Source organism: Crocuta crocuta, unplaced genomic scaffold (assembly GCF_008692635.1).
Source record: "Crocuta crocuta isolate KB4526 unplaced genomic scaffold, BGI_CrCroc_1.0 scaffold32, whole genome shotgun sequence".
NCBI classification, from domain to species: Eukaryota; Metazoa; Chordata; class Mammalia; order Carnivora; family Hyaenidae; genus Crocuta; species Crocuta crocuta.
Window position 1 is genome coordinate 13,734,468 of NW_027529424.1, and position 22,665 is coordinate 13,757,132.

Sequence of the window (22,665 nt, forward strand, 5' to 3'; positions counted from 1 at the left end):
GACCCGCCGGCTAACCCTCCCGCTCTGTGTCGCTGCAGGTGGCGCTGGTGTTCCCCAACAACGACCCCGCCGCGTCCATGGTGGCCTTCTACGGCTGCCTGCTGGCCGAGGTTGTCCCCGTGCCCATCGAAGTGCCCCTCACGAGGAAGGTAAGGAGCCTGCTGTCGCCGGCGGGGGGTCCGGCTCGGCCGTGGAACGTTCGGCGTGAGGTCAGGACGCGTAGGGGGCGGCTTTTTAAGCGGCTCTCCTCCGCGGGACGTGGCCCGGAGGCACAGCGGCGGTTTGCCGTTGGTGCGGCTCCGCAGGCTCCCCTCGTTGTGCCGGCAGAGGGGACGCTTGGGGACACGAGCTCGGCCGCAGGCCTCACGCAGGAGCAGCTTCTCAGGCGGGGCTGCCGTGCGGTGGGCGCCGAGNGGGGCGTCTCACAGGCTCAGGGCCGCGCACGTCCCCCGGCAGGCATCCCAGCCCTGCGGCCTGCACCAGAGAGGCGAACCCACGGAACGTTTGCCTTTGAAAATACTGGGGCTTGTGTCCGGCACACCCACGGGGCTCACACTCGACTCGCTTGGCCCAGGGCCCGGCGCACGAGCAGCAGTTTGGAAAGTGGTTGCACTGTGCGTGAGGCGGGTTCATCGGCCAGCACCGAAGCATCTGCCAGAGGGGCAGGGCCTGTTGGGGCTCCGGGGACAGAAGTGCTGACGGGGACCGTTTCTGCGCATTGCTTCTACCTTGCCACTGCTGTTCTATTCTACTAAAGCCGACCGGCGCCCCCTCCCCCTGCGCCCTCCCCCTGCGTCACTGAGGCCAGCAGGCCCGCTGCAGCCCCACACCTCCCTCCCGCCTGCCAGGGCTGCAGATGCGCACGCACCGCACGGGCACACCCAGGCGCGCCTGGCGCCGGAGCCAGGGGCTTGCACACCTGCTGGGCCCTGTAGGACCCTATCATTCAGAGGGACCGTTCTTGACAGATGGCCGCATGGGGCGCTGCGCAGACAGCCGACTGAAACACATGCCTGGTCTTGCTGGTTGGAAGGTCTGGGGTGCAACCGGAGGTACAGGCTTCAGGTTTGCCACACATCTAGAGACTCTGAGGTGCCCCCAGGGAACATAGTGGGACAGCTTTGCACTTTCCCTTGACCTTGCTGCAGCTTACCTCCCCTCCCAGAGAGGAGCCCTGAGTTTTGCAAGTGTAACCCGGGACACACCTTCAGGCACCCTGGTCTGGAGGCTGGCAGGGTTCAGGACTGTGGTCCCTCAGGGCTGTGTGTATCCACACACTGTAAAAGCTGCTGCCTGAAGGCCTGGCTGCCAGTCAGCCTGTAGCTAGTGCTCAGTGGGACTCCTCCCTCTGGAGCTTGGACAGGTCTTGGCACACCCTCAGCAGTGGGAACACATCAGGAGTACACCCGGCTGCTTAGACAACCAGAAAGCTTCAAGAGACAACCAAGGGCAAGGCTGAACCAGAAGATTCACTACTTCCACAGCCCACTCCGTCCATACAGGGAGGGGTGGCTGCTCCGCTTAATACAGACGCCAACAAAATGAGCAAACAGAGGAATGTGTTCTGGAGGAAAGAACAAGATAAAGCCTTAATGAACAGAGATAAATACTTAACCTGATTAGGAGTTCAAGTAGTGGTCATAAAGAAGCTCATGGAACTCAGGAGAAGGTATGAATACAGAACTTCAACAGGGAGATGGAGAGTCGGAGGGAATACCAGGCGGAAGTCACACTACTTAAGAACAGAGCGAAGGGGGGCACCTGGTGGCTTAGCTGGCTAAGCATCCAACTTCAGCTCAGATCGTGATCTCATGGTCCATGACCTTGAGCCCCACGTCGGTCACGGTGCTGACAGCTCGGAGCCTGGAGCCTGCTTTGCATTCTGTGTCTTCCTCTCTCTCTGCCCCTTCCCCACTTGTGCACTCTCTCGTGCTCTCTCTCTCTCAAAAATAAACATAAAAAACTTTTTTAAATTAAAAAATACAAAAAATGCAGTAATGGAACTGAAGAATACGCTGAGAAGTTCCCACTAGAAGAAGGAAGCAGCAGCCATCAAGACAACAAGACGTTAGACCTCACACAGAGCAGCTAAAAGAAACCAGGAAAATGTTAAGATAGCTCGAGGGTCTGTAGGACGTCACCAGTCAGAAGAGCATTCGCGGTGTGGGTGTCGCAGAAAACGTTCCTAACCTGGGGAGAGAAACAGACATCCAGGTCCATGGAGTAAGTAAGATGAATCCGAGGAGTTCACACCAAGGCACATTATAATTAAAATGTCAGATGCGAATGAGAGAATCTTAAGACCAGCAGAGAGAAAAATAACTTGGACCATACAAGGAAACTGCTAAGATGGTCAGCAGATTTTCAGCAAAAACCTTGCAACCCAACAGGGAGTGGCAGGATATATTCCAGTTTCTGGAAAGAAAACCTACGATCAAGGATCCTCTGCCCAGCAAGAGCCGTCGTTCAGAATTGGAGGAGGAATAGTTTTCCCGGCAAGCAAACCCTAAAGGAACTCATCACCACTAAACACTCCCTGGAAGAAATGCTACAGTGAAAGGGCCTTGACCTAACAAAACACACGAAAGTGTAAATCTCATTGGTAAAAGTAAATGTAGAATAAAGGTAATGGATTAATTACTTACAAAACTAGAATGAAGGTTAAAAAGACAAAAGTAGTAAAAAATCAGGAAAACTACGATACCTAATTATGGGATACACAAAGTAAAAAGATCTAAATGTGAAATCAAACATTAAACTCAGGGAAGGCAAGTGAAAACTCAGAGTTTTAGAGTATGTTCAAACTTAATACATAAATACACATACACATATAATTTAATGTGTGTGTGTGTACTTATAGGCTGTTATGTGTGAGTCTTGTGATCAAAAAGCAAACACTTCTAGTAGATAAACAAAATTCAAAGGGAAAGAAATCTAAGTGTAACACTAAAGAAAGTCATCAAACCACAAAAAAAGCGAAGAAGAAAGGAACAGAGACCCAACTAAGAAAGCTCCAGAAGACAATTACCAAAATGGCAATAAGTACCTCTTACCAATAATTACTTGAAATGTAGGACTAAATTCTCTAATCAAAAGACACAGAGTGGGTTAATGGGGAAAAGCCAAGAACAATTGATCTGCTGCCTACAAGAGACTTCATTCAGATGTAAGGACGCACACAGAGGAAAGTGAGGGGTTGCAGAAAGATACGCCACAGAAGTGGGGATGTAAAGAAAGATGAGCAGCTGTAGTTCTGCCAGACAGAACACAAAACCAAAGACTGTAGTAAGAGACAAAGAAGGGGAGATATATAAAGATGAAGGGATCAGTCTACCAAGAAGACATAACATTTATGTACCCAGTATAGGACACCTAAATCTATAAAGCAAATATTAACAGACCTGGAGGGAGAAATGTAATTCAGTAGTAGGGACATCAATATCCCACTGACATCACTGAACTTAATTTATACTGAACACTCTATCCATAAGCAATAGAATTGCTTCTCAGTGTTCTCCAGGATAGATCACATGTTAGGCCACAAAGTAAGTCTCAATAAATCAAAGAAGACTGAAATCCTATCAAGAATCTTGTCTGACCCATAATGGTATGAAACTGTAAGTAAATTACAAGAAGAAAACTGGAAAATTCACAAATATGTGGAGGTTAAACAACTTGCTTCTGAACAACCCGTGGGTCAATGACGAAATCAAAGGAAAAGTCAGGAAACCGCTTAAGACTAACTTAAACGTAACAGAACATACAAAACCTTTAGAACCTAGCAGAAGTGGTTCTAAGAAGGAAGGTCACAGCAATACAGGCCCACCTCTACCTCAGTCCATGAGAAAAATCTCCAGTAATCTAATTTGAAACTTCAAGGAACTAGAAAAAAAGCAAATGAAGCCCAGTTAGTAGAAGGAAGGAAGTAACAAAGATCATTATGGGAATACATGATAGAGAAACTAAAAAGAATATAGAATAAAAAATCAATGACACCGTGAAGCTGACTCTTTCAAAGGGTAAACAAGATTCATACACCTTTTCCTAGACTCAGCAAGAAAACAAGAGAATAGGACTTGAATATATTCAGAAGTGAAACAGAAGTTATAACCAATGCCACAGAAAGACAAAGGTTAGGAGATATTACCATGAATAACTATATGTCAACAAATTGGACTCTTAGAATTGGATAAATTCCATAAATGTACACTCTTGCAAGGCTGAATCATGAAGTAGAAAATCTGAATACAGATTAGTAGTGAGATTGACTCCGTTATCAAAAACCTCCAGCAAACAGAGGTCCAGGATCAGATGACTTCACTGGTGAATTCTGCCAAACATTCAAAAAGATTTAAGACCTCTCCTTCTCAAACTCTTTCAAAATATTGAGAGCAAAGGAAACTTCCAAACTCAGTTTACAATATCAGCATTGCCCTGATACCAATGTCAGGCAAGAATGTCACAAGAAAATAAAATTACAAGCCAAATATCCTTGATGAACATAGATGCAAAAATCCTCAACAAAATATTAGCAAAAGAATTCAATAATACATTGAAAGGATCATATTCCATTACTTAGTGGGATTTATTTCAGTGATGCACAGATGGACCAGCATTTGTGAATCAGTCAAATTGATACACTACCTCAACAAAATGAAAGATTGGGGCGCCTGGGTGGCTCAGTTGGTAGGGCGTCCGACTTTGACTCAGGTCACAATCTCACAGCTCATAAGTTTGAGCCCCACATCTGGCTCTGTGCTGACAGCCCAGAGCCTGGAGCCTGCTTCAGATTCTGTGTCTCCCTCTCTCTCAGCCTCTTTCCCACTCACGCTCTGTCTCTTTCTCTCAAAAATAAACATAAAAAATTAAAAAACAAAATGAAAGATAGTCATATGATCATAAATACAGAAGAAGCATTGGCAAAAAGTCGACATGCTTTTTTGTTTTAAGTTTTTAAACTCCTGTTAACATAGTGTTATATCAATTTCAGGTGTATGGTGTTATGATTCAACACTTCTATACAACACCCGATGCTCATCGCAGGCTCGCTCACTCCTTAATCCCCATCACCTATTTCCCCTCCCTTCCCCTGACAACACCATCAGTAGTGTGTCCTGTATAGTTGAGAATCTTGTTCTTGGTTTGCCTCTCTCTCTGTCTCTCTCTCTCTGCTTGTTTTGTTTCTTCAGTTCCACATAGGAGTGAAATCATGTGATACTTGTCTTTCTCTGACTTCACGTAGCATAATGATCTCTAGCTCTGTCCATGTCATTGCAAATGGCAAGATTTCATTCTTTCTTATGACTGATTTCCCATTGTATATATATACCACATCTTCTTTATCCATTCATCAGTCAGTGGACACTTGGGCTGTTTCCATAGTTTGGCTATTGTAGATAATGCTGCTATAAACATAGGGATGTGTGTATCCCTTTGAATTAGTATTTTTGTAATTTGGGGGTAAATACCCACTAGTGAGATTGCTGCATCATAGGTTAGTTCTATTTTTAGCTTTGGGAGGAACCTCCACACTGTTTTCCAGAGTAGCTGCACCAGTTTACATTCCCACCAACAGTGCAAGAGGGTCTCCTTTCTCCACATCCTCACCAACACCTGTTGTTTCTTATGTTGTTGATTTTAACTATTCTGACAGGTATGAGGTGATATTTCATTGTAGTTTTGATTTGCATTTCCCTGATGATCAGTGATGTTGAACATCTTTTCTTGTGTCTGTTGGCGTCTGTATGTCGTCTTTAGAGAAATGTCTATTCGTCAACATTCATTTTTTGAGTAAACAACTCAGCAAAGTGAGTATAAAAGGAATGTGCTTCAGCATAATAAAGGCCATATATGACAGGCCCACAGCTCACCTTTTACTCAGTTGTGAAAAGCTGAAAGTTTTTCTTCTAAGATCAACCCATTCTTGCCATTTCTCTTCAACATAGTATTGGAAGTCCTGGGCATAGCAGTTAGACAAGAAAAAGATGTAGAAGGCATCTAATTACTAAGGAAAAAGTAAAACTATCTCTATTTGAGGATGGCATGATTTTATATATAGAAAACCTTAAAGACTCCCCCAAAAGACTCTTAGAACTTTTTAGTGAATTGAGTAAAATTGGAGGATAGAAAATCAACATATAAAAATAGGTTGCATTTCCATACACTAACAGTGAACTATCAGAGAAATTGAGAAAAACAATCTCATTTATAGTTACATCAAAAAGAATAAAATACCTAGGAATAAATTTAACCAAGGAGCTGAAAGACCCATATTCTGAAAATTATAAGACCTTGGTGAACGAAACTGGGGAAGACACAAGTGAATGGAAAGATACTCCATACTTAGGGATTGAGAGAAGTAATATTGTTAAAGTGTCTTCGTTACCTAAAGCAATCTACAGTATTCAGCACAATCCCTACTAAAATTCCAATGGCATTGTTTACAGAAATAGAACACCCATTCCAAAAATTCGTGTACAACTACAGGAGAACCCAAATGGCCAAAACAATCGAGTCCAAAAAGCAAAACTGGGGACACCTGATTTCAAACTCTATTACACAGCTGTACTAATTAGAGCTGTGTAGTACTGGCCAAAAACAGACACGCAGATCTGTGGAGTAAAATAGCCCAGAAATAAACCCACACATACATGGCCAATTACTTTAGCACAGAAGATCTGAGAATACACAATAGGGAAAGGACAGTCTCTTCAATAAATGATGTTAGAGACGTTGGACAACTACAGGCAAGAGAATGAAACTCGACCCATCTTATCCCATACACAAAAATTAACTCAGAATGGATTAGAGACCTGAATGTAAGACTTGAAACCATAAAGCTTTTAGAAGAAAACATGGGCAATAAGTTCCTTGATATCAATCTTGTGATGATTTTTTGGATTTGACACCAAAAGCAAAGGCATCAGAAGCAAAAACACACAAGTGGGACCACACCAAACTAAAAATCTTGTGCACAGCAGAGGAAACCATCCACTGCCAACCTACAGAATGGGAGAAGATACTTGCACATTGTGTATGTGATAAGTGATTAATATCTAACATACATGAAGAATTTATACCACTCAATAGCAAGAGAAAATAGGGAGAAGATCTGAGTAGACGTTTTTCCAAAGGAGATGCACAGACACATACATAGGCACAAAGATGCTCAACATCACTAATCATCATGGAAATAGAAACCAAAATCACAATGAGGTATCACCTCATACCTGTTAAAATGGTTAATATCAAAACGACAAGAAATAGCAAGTAATAGCAACTATGAAAGTGCCTCAAAAAATTAAAAATAGTATTACCGTATGATCCAGCAGTTACATTACGTATTTTTCTAAACAAAGAAGAAAACGCTAATTCATAAAGATACATACGTACTCAGTATTCATTGCAGCATTATTTACAATAGTCAAGATACGGAAATAAGTGTCCATCAGTGGATGAATGGATAAAGATGAGATGAGATGTATATACCAACGCAGTATTACTCGTCATAAAAAAAGAATGAAATCTTGCCATTTACAATAACATGGAGGGACTCTGAAGGTATTATACTAAGTGAAATAAGTCAGAGAGAGAAGGACAAACACCATGAGATTTCTCTTAGATATGGAATGTAAGAAAACAAATGAACAAACAAAACTTAAAACAGATGGGTTGATGCCATTGGTGGTGGTTGTGGGGTGGGTGAAATGGCTGAAGGGAGTGAAGAAGTACAAACTTCGAGTAATAGATAAGTCATGGGGATGTAGCATACAGCATGGTGACTATATTTAGTGATACTTCATGCACATTTGAAAGTTGCCAAGAGAGTAAATCCTAAAAGTTCTCAACTTTTCTTTTGTAATGATTATTTTGCAGTGTATACACTATTGAATCATTATACGCCTGAAACTACTAAAATGTTACATGTCAATTGTATCTGAACTTTTTGGGAAAAAAAAAAGAACATCGAGCCCAGTAATCTGTCAATAAGTGTTTGAATATCTCCTCCTTCAGTCTCATTACNACCTGAAACTACTAAAATGTTACATGTCAATTGTTATCTGAACTTTTTGGAAAAAAAAAAAGAACATCGAGCCCAGTAATCTGTCAATAAGTGTTTGAATATCTCCTCCTTCAGTCTCATTACACTAGAAATCTGGATAAATTATAGAGTATTTTATTTCAGAGGATGTTGGTTGCTTATGTTTTGGTGTTTGGACATGATCGAGTCCCATGTTCACCTCTGATTTGTCAGATGTAATTCCAAATCTTGCTTGTATAGCATATTCAAATACAGGAAACATATGTTGTACATACCCCACATACCAGTGTAAGGTTTTGTCCATATGAATGAAGTTCCACAGTAAGGCAGAGCTACAGAAACTCCATGAGGAGACTTACGGGGAGAAGGCTCACCTGCAAGTGTTTGCTGCCAGCACCCCAGGTGTGCAATAGACACCCCATAAAGTGCTTCCTCAAAACCCCGAACCCTATGATCTTCATGACTGAGACATGTGTAAGAGTTTGGGGTTTGACTGAAAGGTAGCAACATTCTTCTAAGTGATTCTTTGGCACCATGGTTAATGCTACTACAGTTGACCTGAAAGCCTACTCGGGGCGTAGGATGCCCCTCTTCAACTGACATTAAATTCAGTGGGTTGAAGTCTTTTGGAAATGCAAAGGGCTGGTTACCTGACTTCAAGGCTCAAAGCCCTCTAAGTTCTGTCATCAGTAGTGTCAAAATGATAATCTGGAAGAATTTGTAGGCTGCTGATCTTACAGAGACTGGTTCTTAGCACTGCAGTAACGAGACAGTGCCTTTGTGATGTTCTCATGTGATCAGTTGCTGTTATTCGTGTGTTTCTCATCACATATAGGGTTTAGACTTTTCTACTTCAGTCTGTAGCCTGATGTCTCCTAATATAGAGCTGGTTCTCAGAGGAAAGCCATGTGAACAGAGAGACACATGCCTCTGCCCTTTTGGTCACCTGATGACGTAGGCACATCATTTCAAATACTACTGATGCAACCATGTGCCAACATATAACATTTCTTAATACACACTTGAATGTATATTAAGTGAATAAACATTCACGTAAATAATGAGGTTAAGTATCCTTTGGATGTTTGACAGACACGTAAGTGGTTCATTTTAATTGTACTGGAAACCTTTCTGTGTGAGTACGAAGTTACTGCAGTAATAATCCACGGGAGAGAAGTCCTATCCCTGGGGCCCAGCAGTCCCCTTTGAGGCTGAGAGCCCTCAGTGGCAGGCCTGGGCTTCAGCGGGAGGCCGTGCGCACCCGGGAGGGAGCCCTGCTGGTACCGGCGTGGGCAGGGGAGCAGAGTCTCACGTGCACCATGTTGGCCCTGCTGAGATTGGGCCGCCTACATCTCAGGTGTCCAGGCTGCAACCTGCCAGGTGGTGAGCCCTCACCTCACCAGCCCACGGAGACCCTTGGGTTATCGGCCTGAACCACGGGACCAGAAGACACTTGTCAGAAGAAGACGCTGAGGTTCCTCTGTCCACAGAGCATTTTCTGCTGGGAAACAGGACCAGGGGATGACTCTGTCTCAGTGAAGCCAGAAGCTGCGTGCCAGTCCTCGGGCCGAGTTCAGAGGATGGCATTCGTGCCTTGGGAAACCTTTCTTAGTTTTGAACAGAAGATCGCATTGCTTCCGTGCAGGTCAGAACGTGCACGAAAGTGCAGGTGGGGGTGTGTACACTTGCTCTGCCGTTCTGTGCCCACTGGATTTGCCCTGAAGGGCCTAATGAGAGCCAGCTTTCCAAATCCTGAATGTTGTTTAATGCGCTGAACAACTTAGTCTCCTGTACGTTTCTTTACTCTCCCTCCTAGTTCTTGGGTGCGAGGAGAAAGCTCCCCTTTCCATGAGGGGTTTGCAGGAGGAGGGGCTGGAGTTCCCAGATGGTTTGGCCAGGAGCGTGGAGGACAGAGGGGAGCCTCCAGGGCTCTTGCCAAGACGGGCCTGCCAGGGTCACGGCAGACCGAGGACAGCCTGTTGCTGTCACCCCATTGAGGTGGCAGTGCCCCTCTGCTGACACAGGCTGTGCCCCAGGCACGCGAATCTGACGGGAGAGTGACAGGCTGCTAGGAGGGGCCGAGCTGTGCTTGTTGTAAGCACCTCGGGCCCGGAGCCAGAACGGCCCATCAGCAGCGCAGGGCACGTGTGAGGCACCCTTGCCCTTCGGCTCCACCTCCCGAAGCCAAGGAGCAGCTCAGCTGGCAGAGAACAACCTTGGATAAACACGAGTCCCAAGTTAGGGGCCATGACACGGAATGAGTTCATGAAAGGGACTTCCTGTGAGCTGTCCTCACGTTTGTCACACTCTGCTGTGGGGGGCGTTGCTGCTTCCTGCCTGGGAGACTGGGACAGACCAGACCCTGGGTGAGACGCGTCCTCGCCGGCCAGGCGGGTGCTCCAGGGAGATGCAGGAGAGGCTTGCCGCGAGATGACGTGACACGGCCCCTCTGCTGCAAGAGGGCTGGAGGTGACAGGCTGACGTCAGGTGTGCTCTGGCTTATCTTGAAGAGCCAAAAAGAATCATCAAGATTTTGTGACCGGCGTCGTGGTCACCAGCAGCCCAGACAGCACAGCTCCTGGGAGGATGGGGCGTCAGCTGGGGAGGAACCTCGGCTGGGATCACGGCCGGAGCGCACGTGCTGCACCGTCTCCCCGAGACGGGACAGCAGCTTCCCGAAGCTGGCGGCACATCGGGCCACCTGGAGGTGGCTGTTTCCCAGGCTGGGTGGGAGGCCCTCTGTGGACATGGGGCCTGCGGAGGGCCGTGGCTCCGACATGGTGTTGAGAGTGTCCGCCCGCTCTCGGCTCTGGGGTCAAGCGTGTTCGGGTTCAGTGGGTGAAGGAGACGCACGGGCTGCTTCAAGGGCAGGTAACGGTCTCGTCTGCGCTGCTTGGGTTGGGTAGGCAGAGCTGGCTGGGGCTCTGAGTAGGAATTTTCCAGATGAAGAGCACAGCTAGCCCCTTCGGGGTGAGGTCTGAATTTTGGGCTGACCTGTAGTGTTCTGTCCATTACTCTCCGCATCTACCGTCCCCTCTTCTTTACGTCAGCTCTCTTGTGTGTGTGATTATGTCCCTGTAAACCTCAGTCTGGAGCAGACTGTAGGCAGGCAGCAGGCAGGGACGGTGTCTGCCAGGAAAACCCAGATGGGCTGCGAGTACTCACAGGCAGAGTGACAGGAAGGGGGGCTGGTCTGCCGACAGGCTTGCTGGGTTGTCCGCGGCTTCAGGCTGAGCCCTTTGGGAATGAACCGGGGTGGCCGGTTCACTGTGTTGTGATGTTTTGGTTTTAGGAGTGTCAGTTCCTTCCTGGCTTTCATCTTATTTTCTAAGTCCTAGCTGGTGTGACTGTGGGGATTTAAAAAAAAAAAAAGCCAGATGAACAGACGTGCTGCGGGCAGCTGGATAGAGTCAGCGACAAAACCACAGGGTTGGTGGCCCCTGGACTGCCTCTGAGGAACACCCCTTCCCGTGGGGACTTCTGGGCGCCAGCTCTTAAATTAGTGCCGGCCATTCAGCGCCACTGGAGTCCGTGCCCCGCAGCAGATGCCTGTCCAGCTTTATGTCCCCGTTCACAGCCGTACTCAGGGCGTGGAAGGGAATGGGCGTCTAGTTCACCCGTAGTGATGTCGTCAAACATAGCAGGGCCCTGTGCTCTGAGCATCTGCGAAGTCAGGCTCGGCATTACGTAGGAAGGTGAACCCTCTTAGCTCTCCGTGACGATTCCGTTCTACGGTCAAACCGGAGGAGGATGTAGCAGCAGCCGTTTAAGGAGACCCACTGTGTGCCAGGCGCACGCTGAACACTGTCCATGCTCCTCCAGTTTATCGCTTGCAGCAAACCCACTCGAGGGCTCTGCTCTCACCCCATGGCACAGATGTGGACGCCGAGCCTGAGTGCCGCGCTGCCCCCTTCAAGGTCAGGCGGCGGCAGCAAGCGGCAGCCAGGGCGGTGACCGCTCCTGCAGAGTCCAGGGAGGTTCCCTGCCTCCTCGGACCCAGGGCGAGGCCGCGTTTTGCCAGGAGGGCACCGTCCTTCCCGGCTCTGTGACTTCTGTGTCTGTCGCCTCTCCTAGGACGCAGGGAGCCAGCAGATCGGGTTCTTGCTTGGAAGCTGTGGAGTCACCGTGGCTTTGACGAGCGACGCCTGCCACAAAGGGCTACCGAAAAGCCCGACTGGGGAGATCCCCCAGTTCAAAGGTAAGCCGCGGCTGGGAGCCTGCGGGGGGCTGGCTCTTCACCCGGGAAGGCCCTGCATCTCCCCTGGATGTGCTCTTCCACATGTGGAGCGTGACACGTCAGCTGTGGTCAGCCCACCGCGTGGCATTGTGCGTGCTGTTGGTGTCTGAGGCTTGAGGCAGCGCCAGCGGTCCTGCCCGGCGTGGGTGTCCCGCAGGCCGCGGGAAGGCGGGTGCCATGGCAAGCCTGGTTCCTGGGTAGCACGCCTCTCAAAGGGGCGTGTTGTTCATTTGCAAGGCTGGCCGAAGCTGCTGTGGTTTGTCACAGAGTCGAAGCACCTCTCCAAGCCCCCTCGAGATTGGTTCCCGCACATCAAAGACGCAAACAACGACACCGCCTACATAGAGGTGAGTTGCAACGCTGTCTGCGGGCGGCGGCAGTTGGGCTGCGTGGTGCTCTTTGCACCCCTCTCTGCACACCCCTGTCTCATTTCAGTATAAGACGTGCAAGGACGGAAGCGTGCTTGGAGTGACCGTGACCAGGATCGCGCTGCTGACCCACTGCCAGGCCCTCACGCAGGCATGCGGCTACACGGAAGGTACGGGAAGGGGCCCCTCTCGAGACTGTGTCACGCCCCTGCTAATGGAAGGAGTCAGGTCAGGTTTGCACGGAGCTCAGCAGGCGGTGCCTTCTCCTTGTCCTCACTGCACAGGGACAGAGAGCTCTGGCGTCTCATCGCCCCAGGATGCCCGTCCCGATGGGATCGGGCCCACCCACGACCTCACGAACCCTCATTACCTCGGCAGAGGCCGTATTTCTAATCGCAGCCGCACCGGCGTGTGGGCTTCCACCTGTGGACTCAGAGGGCACGGCTCAGGCTGTACCAGTTAATTCCATGGGCAGTCATCCCTGGATGCAAGTTAACGTCTCCGGGATCCTTAAAAAAAGAAGAGCCCATGTTCAGCCCACCCCTAGCAACCAATGAGGCTCTTTGATAGGGGTCCCGTGAGCTCCCCAGGGTGGGCAACCGCAGTCGAGGGTGTGATTTTTATGACGCACGTTCTCTCCCCTGAATCAGTCCAGGGGAGACCATGACCAGAGGTGACCATGACCAGAGCGCTGGCTTGGGCTCGTAAAAGGCAGGATTCACCCAGATACCAGTCAGCCGCTGGCGGATCACTAGTGCTTCACTTGCTGGTGTTTGTAGTTCTAACGACAGCCTTTCTCACAGCCTTGTGACTCTACTCCTTGCCCTACTTTCTTGAAGGCCCAGGGCTGTTGCTGCCATGGGTGTCAGAGGAAACACACGCCCATTCGCTCCTTGTTTCTAAAGTAAAATTACTTGTAGAATGTGGGACAGAGGCTGACTCCACGCACGGGCGCCTGTCGTCTCTGTGGAGCGGGGTCAGGCGTGCAACACCGGAGCCCAGCGAGCAGCACAAGGAGGAGCCAGCACAGACGTAGGAGGAGGCGTGGAGCGATGCCCAGTGTTCACGTGTGGCTTCCGGGTCCCGTGGGCTCTTCATGTAGCTGCCACATGCCATCGTGGCCCTTGTTTTCAGCCACGTGTTGTTAGCAGCCTTCCTTCCCGCTTCCCGAGGCGTCCCCGCATGAATGCTGTTCTCTCCCCTCCTCCTGAGCCTTGTGCCTCCTTAGTGACTCGGGCCCCCTGAGGCTCCTGGGGGCTTGGCTCCCTGCGTCTGGTGGAGAGGACTTCCCTTTCCCGGGGGATCCTGTGATGCAAGTGAAAAGAATCTTTAAAAAGTTACAGGTAGGGAGGGGCAGTAAGTACATAGACAGAAGGAATGAGGTGTTTTAAGTGGTGTGTGAGGCTGTCGCCGTTAACTGACACGTCGGGGGGAAGCATTTGTAAATGGGCGTGGAGGCTGCAGAATGTCTGCAGAGGCACTGGGAACTCTTTTTCCAAGGTCCTTCACTGCCCCTGACGTGATGTTGGTTTCTTTGCCCTTTGGGCTTTGCTAGTCTTGCATACATGAAAATCTTCCATTTTTATTTGTTCAGCGGAAACCATAGTAAACGTGTTGGATTTCAAGAAGGACGTTGGGCTCTGGCATGGGATTCTGACAGTAAGTCTGACCCCCCACCTGCACCCCCCNGCTCGCTCGAGTCCCCTCCCACACTGGGGAGAAAAGCTGTTACTGCTAGAAGCTTTAAGCTGTCCGCTAACGCGACTTCCCAAGCCCAGGAAGCCTCTCACGGGAGTGGGGAGTCATGACCCCCGCCCCCCGCAGAGGCGCAGCCGCTGAGGAAACAGGGTCTCTCTCCCCCCTTCTGGAATCACAACTGCAGTGACGTTAGTCATGTCTCCGGTCTGGGTCACTTTTCCGTTGTGTTTGGTGTCGCTCTGACACTGTTATTTTTCCTTCCTGTGAGTCGGTGCTTGTGAATATTTGCAAATCTGCTTGGTTATGCTGCAGGGGAAGCACTTTACAGGGCCCCCCGCCCCATGCTGATAGTCTGCCCGTGTCATAGAGAACCGTGGGCCGCCTCATCGCGGATGCCACCTGGCCAGGGCGGGCACTTTTATGGAGACACAGCCTGGTTATTTAAGGTCTGCTCAGCCCTTCCAGGAGTGCATAGCATAAGTGCTTGGAGCCTCGCTGTGTCTGTTCCCGAGATGGTAATCTGCACTCCCCTGTTTCTAAGTTTCTTACGCTAAACTTCATCTTTTCTGGGGTAGAAAATTCTAGGGGCCTTTGCATGAGTGATAGGATATGAGTAGATAAAGCGTGATTTGTCGCCTCTTGGTGAGGGCAGGTGAGCGGCACACAGACCGAAGGTTGGGGGCTCCAGACGAGCCAGCCTCCCTGTGGTTGGTCTGTGCCCCTGGGTCCCAGGAGGTGCTGACCTGGCGAAGCAGAGCTGCACATGTGCGCTCACTGGGCAAGCAGGTGTCGTGGGGAGAGCGTGGGCTCCGTCACCGGGCCGACGTCAGTCCTACCTTCGCGGCTCCGTGCCCGCAGGCATATCGCCTGCACTCGGGTCCTCCTGAACTGCAGGCTCCTGCTGTCAGGTGGGGAGATGGTCCTGCGTGGTATCCTGGGCACTCAGTCCACCTCCCTGCCCGATGGTCGTGGCGGCTGCCTCGTGGCTGTTGATGTTCGAGTTTCTCCTTGATGCTGTTCGTAGGGACCTCCGTGATAGTCTTGGTGATGTCACCCACCTGCTCACCGTTGCTCTGCACTGGCAGTTTCTGAGTCTCTATTTCACTGCCACCTGCTAGAGCAAGCCCTGGCACCTGCTAGATGGACACGCTCCCCTGGTATCTTCTGTGTGGCAAATGGTGCCCTTGGGCCCCAGTGTGGAGCAGGGAGCCAGCCCGTGACGGGTTCTGGGCCTGTCGTGTCCCCACACGGAGCCTGGTGGAGCAGGGAACCAGCCCGTGATGGGCTCTGGGCCGGTCGTGTCCCCACATGAAGCCTGGTGGGGGGCAGGGAGCCAGCCTGTGATGGGCTCTGGGCTGGTCATGTCCCCACACGAAGCCTGGTGGGCAGGGAACCAGCCCGTGACAGGCTCTGGGCCAGTCGTGTCCCCACACGGAGCCTGGTGGGGCGAGGAGCCAGTCCGTGACAGGTTCTGGGCCAGTCGTGTCCCCACACCGAGCCTCGTGGGGGGCGGGGAGCCAGCCTGTGGCAGGCTCTGGGCTGGTCATGTCCCCACATGGAGCCTGGTGGGCGGGGAGCCAGCCTGTGATGGGCTCTGGGCTGGTCGTGTCCCCACACGGAGCCTGGTGGGGGGCGGGGAGCCTGTCCTGCTAGTGTGTTGGCAGTCACCCTGGTGCATTGTTTCCAGAGCGTCATGAACATGATGCACGTGATCAGCATCCCGTATGCGCTGATGAAGGTGAACCCGCTGTCCTGGATTCAGAAGGTCTGTCAGTACAAAGGTACGCGTCCAGGGGCCTCGGGACCCCGGTTCCCTCTTTAAACAGCTCCTGGTCAGACAGTGTGCTTAGTAACGCCCTTGCTTCTACTCTTCCCACAGCAAAGGTGGCTTGTGTCAAATCCAGGGACATGCACTGGGCGTTAGTAGCACACAGAGATCAGAGAGACATCAACCTCTCTTCTCTCCGGATGCTGATCGTGGCTGATGGCGCAAACCCTTGTAAGTGACCTACCTGCTGGGCGGGCAGGTGGGCGGGAGAGAGCCTCGTCCTCCTCTGTGTTTCTGCGCTTTGCTTTTCCTTTTCTAGCCATTACTGTGGTTAGGAAGGGGTCTCAAATTCATGACCCCGCAGCGTGACTCTCTGAAGCCTCAGGGCGCCACGACGGGGGCGGGTAGGAAAGCAAGAACACCTGGCTCCCGCCCTGGGCTTGAGTCCTGCTGTCGCCATATCCTGATTCTGTGAAGGAAACCACAACCTGACGAATCCTTTCCTTCTTGAGCTGCAAAATGGTGCCTACATCTTAAAAGTTTAAGAAGATTGAATTAAGTAGCTCCTGCGTGTATTTCCTTGAGTGATGTTACATGCTCAAGAAATATTAACTATTACCGTTTCATGGTCTACAGTAATTTCATTGATCAAGAAATTAATTTGTCATTTTAGTGGAATTTCATTATCAAATCCTACAGGAAGAACCGCCCAGGTAAAGTGAATTAGCAGTCCCACAGAATGCCGTAAACATACCTCAGGACACACTGCCCTGGGCTGAAAGAGAAGCCGGCAGGCTTGTTGTTGATGAGAGGGCCGTGTGATCCAGGAGTAGAGTGAGTGAACGAGGCAGCATTAGTTTCTGACCATCTGCAAACTGGGCCACGTTGACATTTGTCACTTAAAGCAGAACACGTGATACGTACACGTGGGCTCCCACCCACGTGATTCAGTGTTGGTTGTGTACGTGGTTGTGTTTCCCCAGGGGCTCCGTGACTTGTGAGCCACTATCACACACAGCTGCTCTCAGCCGGCAGTCGTGGCCGAAGCCAGGCTCACTTGCGTCAGGAAGTAGTTGCCGATAGGTGCCTGGCAGCCAGTCCCGGATCTCTCCGGTGGGATTACCACAGGGGAGAGCCGTCTTCACCTGGCTTAGGTAGAGTCCTCTTGCGAACTCGCACATTGAAAACGGGGGGACGAGCCTCAGGGAAGGTATGCAGGCCTTGGGCGGAAGTTATACTTTTAAATCCTTGAGCTCAGTCGGCCTGAGAGGATCACCTTGCGGGTGACGTGACTCATAAGCCGTATTGAGTGAAGTATGTTCTTGACCGCCTCTCTCACAGCCTGACTTGAGAAGCACTTGCATCTGGGTGGTTTCAGTCCGTCCCGTGCTTCCGCCGGCTGACTGTCGTCCCCTTTCGCCTGCAGGGTCTATCTCCTCCTGCGACGCGTTCCTCAACGTCTTCCAGAGTAAAGGCCTGCGCCAGGAGGTCATCTGCCCTTGCGCCAGCTCCCCAGAGGCTCTCACCGTCGCCATCCGGAGGTACAGCTGGGCCCCTGCGGCGGCGCCTGCACGGTGTGACCGCTCCCGGGGAGGGCAGGACCCAGTCCGTTTGAGGCCGGCTTTGCTTCCCCTTGTGTGCTGGAACGGGTTCTTCCGGGTAGTCCGGACCCGTTAGTTAGGACACCTGGCTCCCTCTGGAGAGTGACTGCCTGAAGCCCGTGTGGCGGTCTGGCAAGCAGTGACCTCCCGTCCTGTCCTGTCCATGTTTCCACGAGCCCGCGTCCGGCCTGCTGTGATGCGGGGCTGGGCTGCGTCAGTGCTGAGCGGAGGGAGGTGTTTGCAGCAGAGCCGGGCCTGTTGACACGCGGTTTCCATGAGGTCCTGGCCGTCTGAGCTCTCGAGTTGTGGTGGCACGTCCGTGGGCTCTCAGGTCTGCGTGTGGACACGGGGCCTGCATCACTCTTGCTCTTGGCCATCAGTCAGCCTCGCCGCCTACTCCAGCTCCAGGCACACTTGCAGGGGGGCGTGGGTGCAGGTGCATGAAGCCAGTCCCACCCAAGCTGAGAGGTGCAGGAAGGGCATTTGCTCGTTATCCACCATCTGCCATCCTCACAATGTGGGAAAGGAGTGTTTGCGTCGCCCACATATTTCCAGCCTTGCACCCAACTTGCCCAGTATCTTTGCGTTCCGTCGCTGATGAGGTTTTATCTTGTGTCACACAAGTGTGCTCTGTCGTAAGAATGGAAGACACAGTTTTCAGCTCACGAAAGCATGTGCCCTCATTACTGAAAGGTTTGGTCCCCAAAAATACTCCATGGAAGAGTGTTTGTAAATAATACAACTTCTGATGAGTGTAGTTGTTAGTTAACGTAAAGTCAACCAGTATTACTAAAAGGATTGAGAAATCTAAAACCTGTAAAGTATGAGAAGCAAGTTTTAATTTGATTGAAGCAGAGTTTAGAACTCTGTAGCATATTTTTATCGATGAGGAAATTTGGCGCCATTAACCAGAATCCAATTTCCAGTTTTTAGAGGGCGTCACTGTTGTAACAGGAGGCGCACCACACATTATCTCCCACCATTCGTGTTTGGCCTCAGACAGAGCCCTGGAGGCTTCAGTAGCATGTCGGCCACCACAGTGCTCTTCTGAGATCATATTAAACTGTGTCCAGTTTGAGCCTGAGTGTAGATGCCAACGAGACACAGTCTCAGTTCAAGCCAGCCAGGGCCTGGCCACAGGGTCCTGGGCGCATCCTTTGTCTCCAGGGCCTCAGTTTCCTCCACCAAGTTGAGGGGCTCGGACTCAGTACTCTTAATTTCCTGTGGCCTTGGAGTGTCAAGATTGTGCAGTTGTGTGACGTAGCACCATTGCCACAGATAATTCACAAGATGACTAGTGATTCCATCATGTAGAAGATCCAGTTGTCAGGGCACCTGGGTGGCTCAGTCGGTTAAGTGTCTGACTTCGGCTCGGGTCATGATCTCACAGTTCGTGGGTTTGAGCCCCGCATCGGGCTCTGTGCTGACAGCTCAGAGCCTGGAGCCTGTCTTCGGATTCTGTGTCTCCCTCTCTCTCTCTGATCCTCCCCTGCATATGCTCTCTCTCTCTCTTTCAAAAATAAATAAAACATTTAAATAATTTTTTTGAAGAAGATCCAGTTGTTAGCACTATATGATTTGTGTATTTGCTTTTCCTAGAAGTGTCCTCTGTACCTTGGGATTACGCAGAGTGGAATATGCCAGACTTGATGGCAGAGGGAGGAGGAGTCAGTGAAGGATTTTTGTTTTAAAGGATAAACATACGCTATATATATTTATATTTTATACGTATACGTTTGTGTTTATTTTTGAGAAAGAGACAGAGCACGAGCAGGGGAGGGGCAGAGAGAGAGGGAGACACAGAATCTGAAGCAGCTCCAGGCTCTCAGCTGGCAGCACAGAGCCCAGCATGGGGCTCAAACTCATGAACTGTGAGATCATGACCTGAGCCGACGTCGGAGGCTTAACCAAGTGAGACACCCAGGTGCCCCATCAGCAAAGGATTCTTAACTGTTTCTCTAAAAATGTTTTAAAGTATTTAAAATCTTGAAGATGATTAAAAATGTAATAACCCAAACAGGCAAAGTAAGGGGCTGCTGTTTCCTGGCTTGTGCCAAGCGGTGTCTGCTGAGCGGTGGTCAGTGCCTCACATGTCCCCAGCCACCCCCAGGGCCCCCCGCCCCTCCCCATGTGCCTTCNCTCCCTGCCCCCACCACGTGCCCCCACGCCTCCCTCCATTCAACCCCACACATCCCCTGCACAGATCAGCCTTGGCTGAGTCCGCGTCATCACTCGGGGCTGGGAACGGCGGCTTTAGAGGCCCTCACCCTCCTCTAACCCGCGGCTGGCAGCCACCGCTCCGCCAGGAGACCGTGGGCAGGGCAGCTCCCACTGGGAGCAGACGGGAGTGCGGTCACACTTGCAGAGACTTGATGCCACCCACTTTGCTCTGAACTGAGTTGGCATCTCTTTGCAGACCCACCGACTTCTCACACCCAGCCACGACCCTGGCCACCACTCTCACTTCCGGGTCTGCTGTTTCCAAAATAACCAGAAGAAAATCAAGGGCCTGGGACAGGGCAGTGGGTACAGGTGACCGGAGCGCCTTGCTCTCCATCCTGTAGCAAGCCGTAGCTGGAGACGGCTCTCGTGTGGGCCGGGGCGAGGGCGGGGGGTCAGCAGAAGGATTGCCACCGGAAAGGCTCAGGACCATCCACCTCCTCCTCACCACCTGTCCGCACTCCGCATGTCACAAGTGGAGCTGACTCAGCAGGAGCGACACGTGCGGTTACCGCCTTAGCCAAATTGCTACCTTGCTTTCCTGGCAAAATCTTCTGTGGCTTACATCAATTCAGCTTATTATGTTACTGAAATGGCCACCATTTGAAAGTGACGAGATGGCCCGGTGTCTCTTGAGGCCTCTCAGAAGATGGTCCCATGGCCCAGGGCCTCATGGGCATGCTTGGTGACAGGTAGTGATGTGTGACCCCTCCATTTCGCTCCTACGTCAAACAGGGAAAAAGGTTTAGTTTTAATTCTAAGATACTTGCACTTGATTATCAACTTAACAGTTGTAGCCAAATAAAGGTAATTTTGGAAAAGATCCTTGCAAGATATGTGAAAGCAGAGGGTTCTTAAAGATCATTGTGTGATCACCATCAGTGCTCACAGGGCCCATAAATGCCTCTGCACTGTTACCGCCTTCTTTTTTTGGGTTAATATAATTTATTGTCAAATTGATTTTCATACAACACCCCGTGCTCATCCCAAGTGCCCTCCTCAGTGCCCGTCACCCATTCCCCCTCTCCCCCACCCCCATCAACCCTCAGTTTGTTCTTAGTATTTAAGAGTGTCATGGTTTGCCTCCCTCCCTGTAACTTTTTCCCCCATCCCCTCCCCCATGGTTCTGTTAAGTTTTTCAAGATCTACAGGTGAGTGAAAACATATGGTATCCGTTATTTAAGGCATTTCAAATAGATATGACGGAAATGTCAGTCACTTGCATCTTGTGAACACACTCCTCTCTGTGAATAGACGGGAAAACACCCGATCCTGGTGTTGCATGCAAATGACTGAGCAGAGGTTGAAACAAATCTTGCATTTGGAGAGCGATCCCGCGCGCCTTACTCCGCATACTCTGGAGACTTGAGGGGAATTTCCATACATAAAAGGTCAGAAGCTGGGTTACCAAGTAAAAAAGTCTTTATCGGGGCGCCTGGGTGGCTTAGTCGGTTAAGCGTCCGACTTTCGCTTAGGTCATGATCTTACGGTTCGTGGGTTCGAGCCCCGTGTCAGGCTCTGTGCTGACTGCCAGCTCAGAGCCTGGAGCCTGTTTCAGTCTGTGACTCCCTCTCTCTCTGACCCTCCCCTGCTCACGCTGTCTCTCTCTCTCTCTCTCTCTCCTAGAAATAAATAATAAACATTAAAAAAAAAAGTCTTTATTCATTCTATCCCATTTTAAGTGGAGGTCCAGGTTGGCTAATGGATATACGCTTATGGGTCCAGAATGAGGACAAAATGCATACGTTCTTTTTTTCTTTTTTTCTTTATTTTTAATGTTTATTTTTGAGAGAGAGCGTGTGTGTTGGAAGGTTCTGGGCTCACAGTTTTCAGTGGAAGCCTTAGACGTCCCCCTTGAAACATAGGCAGGATGCAGACATTGTCCCGAGAGAGAGTGGTAGGACTTTGGTCATGATCTGGGGGCAGTGGCCGGGGCCCTGGCTTCTGGGGCAGAGAGCTGCCCAGGCTGAGTCTGATCAGCAGGACCAGCCCTGTCAGTGGCCCCCCAGGAAAAGCCACTGTCTGGGAGGAAAGGAAAGTCAGTTCACAAAGTGACTAGTGTTCATGGTAGGCTGTTTGAGTCCTTTTAAGAATGGGAGTCAGGGGACTTGAAGGGACAAGGGCAAGAGGGGTGCCTGTCTTCACACCTGTCTGTCTTTGCGGTGTCACACCTGACATCATGGCTGTCTGTCTCCATGGATGCTTGTCCTCATGTTTGTCCGTCTCCATGGGTGTCTGTCTCCATGGGTGTCCGTCTCCATGGGTGTTCGTCTCCATGGCTGTCTCCGCGGGTGTCCCTTTCCATGACTCTCTGTCTCCATGGGTGTCTCTGTTTCCATGAGTGTCCGTCTGTGTGTGGGTGTCCATCCTCATGTGTGTCTCTATGGAGGTCCCATGTGTCTGTGGATGTCCGTCTTCATGGGTGTCTGTCCCGTGGGTATCTGTCTTCGTGTGTGTCTGATTTCATGTGTGTCCTGTTTGTGCCTGTCTTCATGAATGTCTATTTCAAGTGCCTGTGTTCACGTGCATCCGTATTCATGTGTGTCTGTTCGTGCATGTTTGTTTCCGTGCATGTCGACCAGGTAACGGCAGTAAACCACACTGTTCTCCTGTGAGGCCTGCCCTGGCTTTCGGAGCAACCAAGATATTTCATCATTTTTCTTGTTTTCAAAACTGTCGTCAGTCAGGCTCACGTTTTCAGTTTCCTTTTTCTTTGAGGAATAGTTGTAAAG

The 22,665-nt window shown here is 50.4% G+C and overlaps 1 protein-coding gene across 1 annotated transcript in view; it reads left to right on the top strand.

Annotated features, from left to right (window-relative positions):
- DIP2C (disco interacting protein 2 homolog C) overlaps nt 1-22,665 on the top strand; it is a 186,786-nt gene that overhangs the window by 70,049 nt on the left and 94,072 nt on the right. Inside the window, exons 11-18 of the mRNA XM_077758432.1 lie at nt 39-149; nt 12,116-12,239; nt 12,516-12,625; nt 12,714-12,816; nt 14,241-14,305; nt 16,032-16,125; nt 16,224-16,343; nt 17,539-17,653. Of these exons, the coding sequence (XP_077614558.1) occupies nt 39-149; nt 12,116-12,239; nt 12,516-12,625; nt 12,714-12,816; nt 14,241-14,305; nt 16,032-16,125; nt 16,224-16,343; nt 17,539-17,653 (842 nt within the window). The remainder of the gene's footprint in view (nt 1-38; nt 150-12,115; nt 12,240-12,515; nt 12,626-12,713; nt 12,817-14,240; nt 14,306-16,031; nt 16,126-16,223; nt 16,344-17,538; nt 17,654-22,665) is intronic.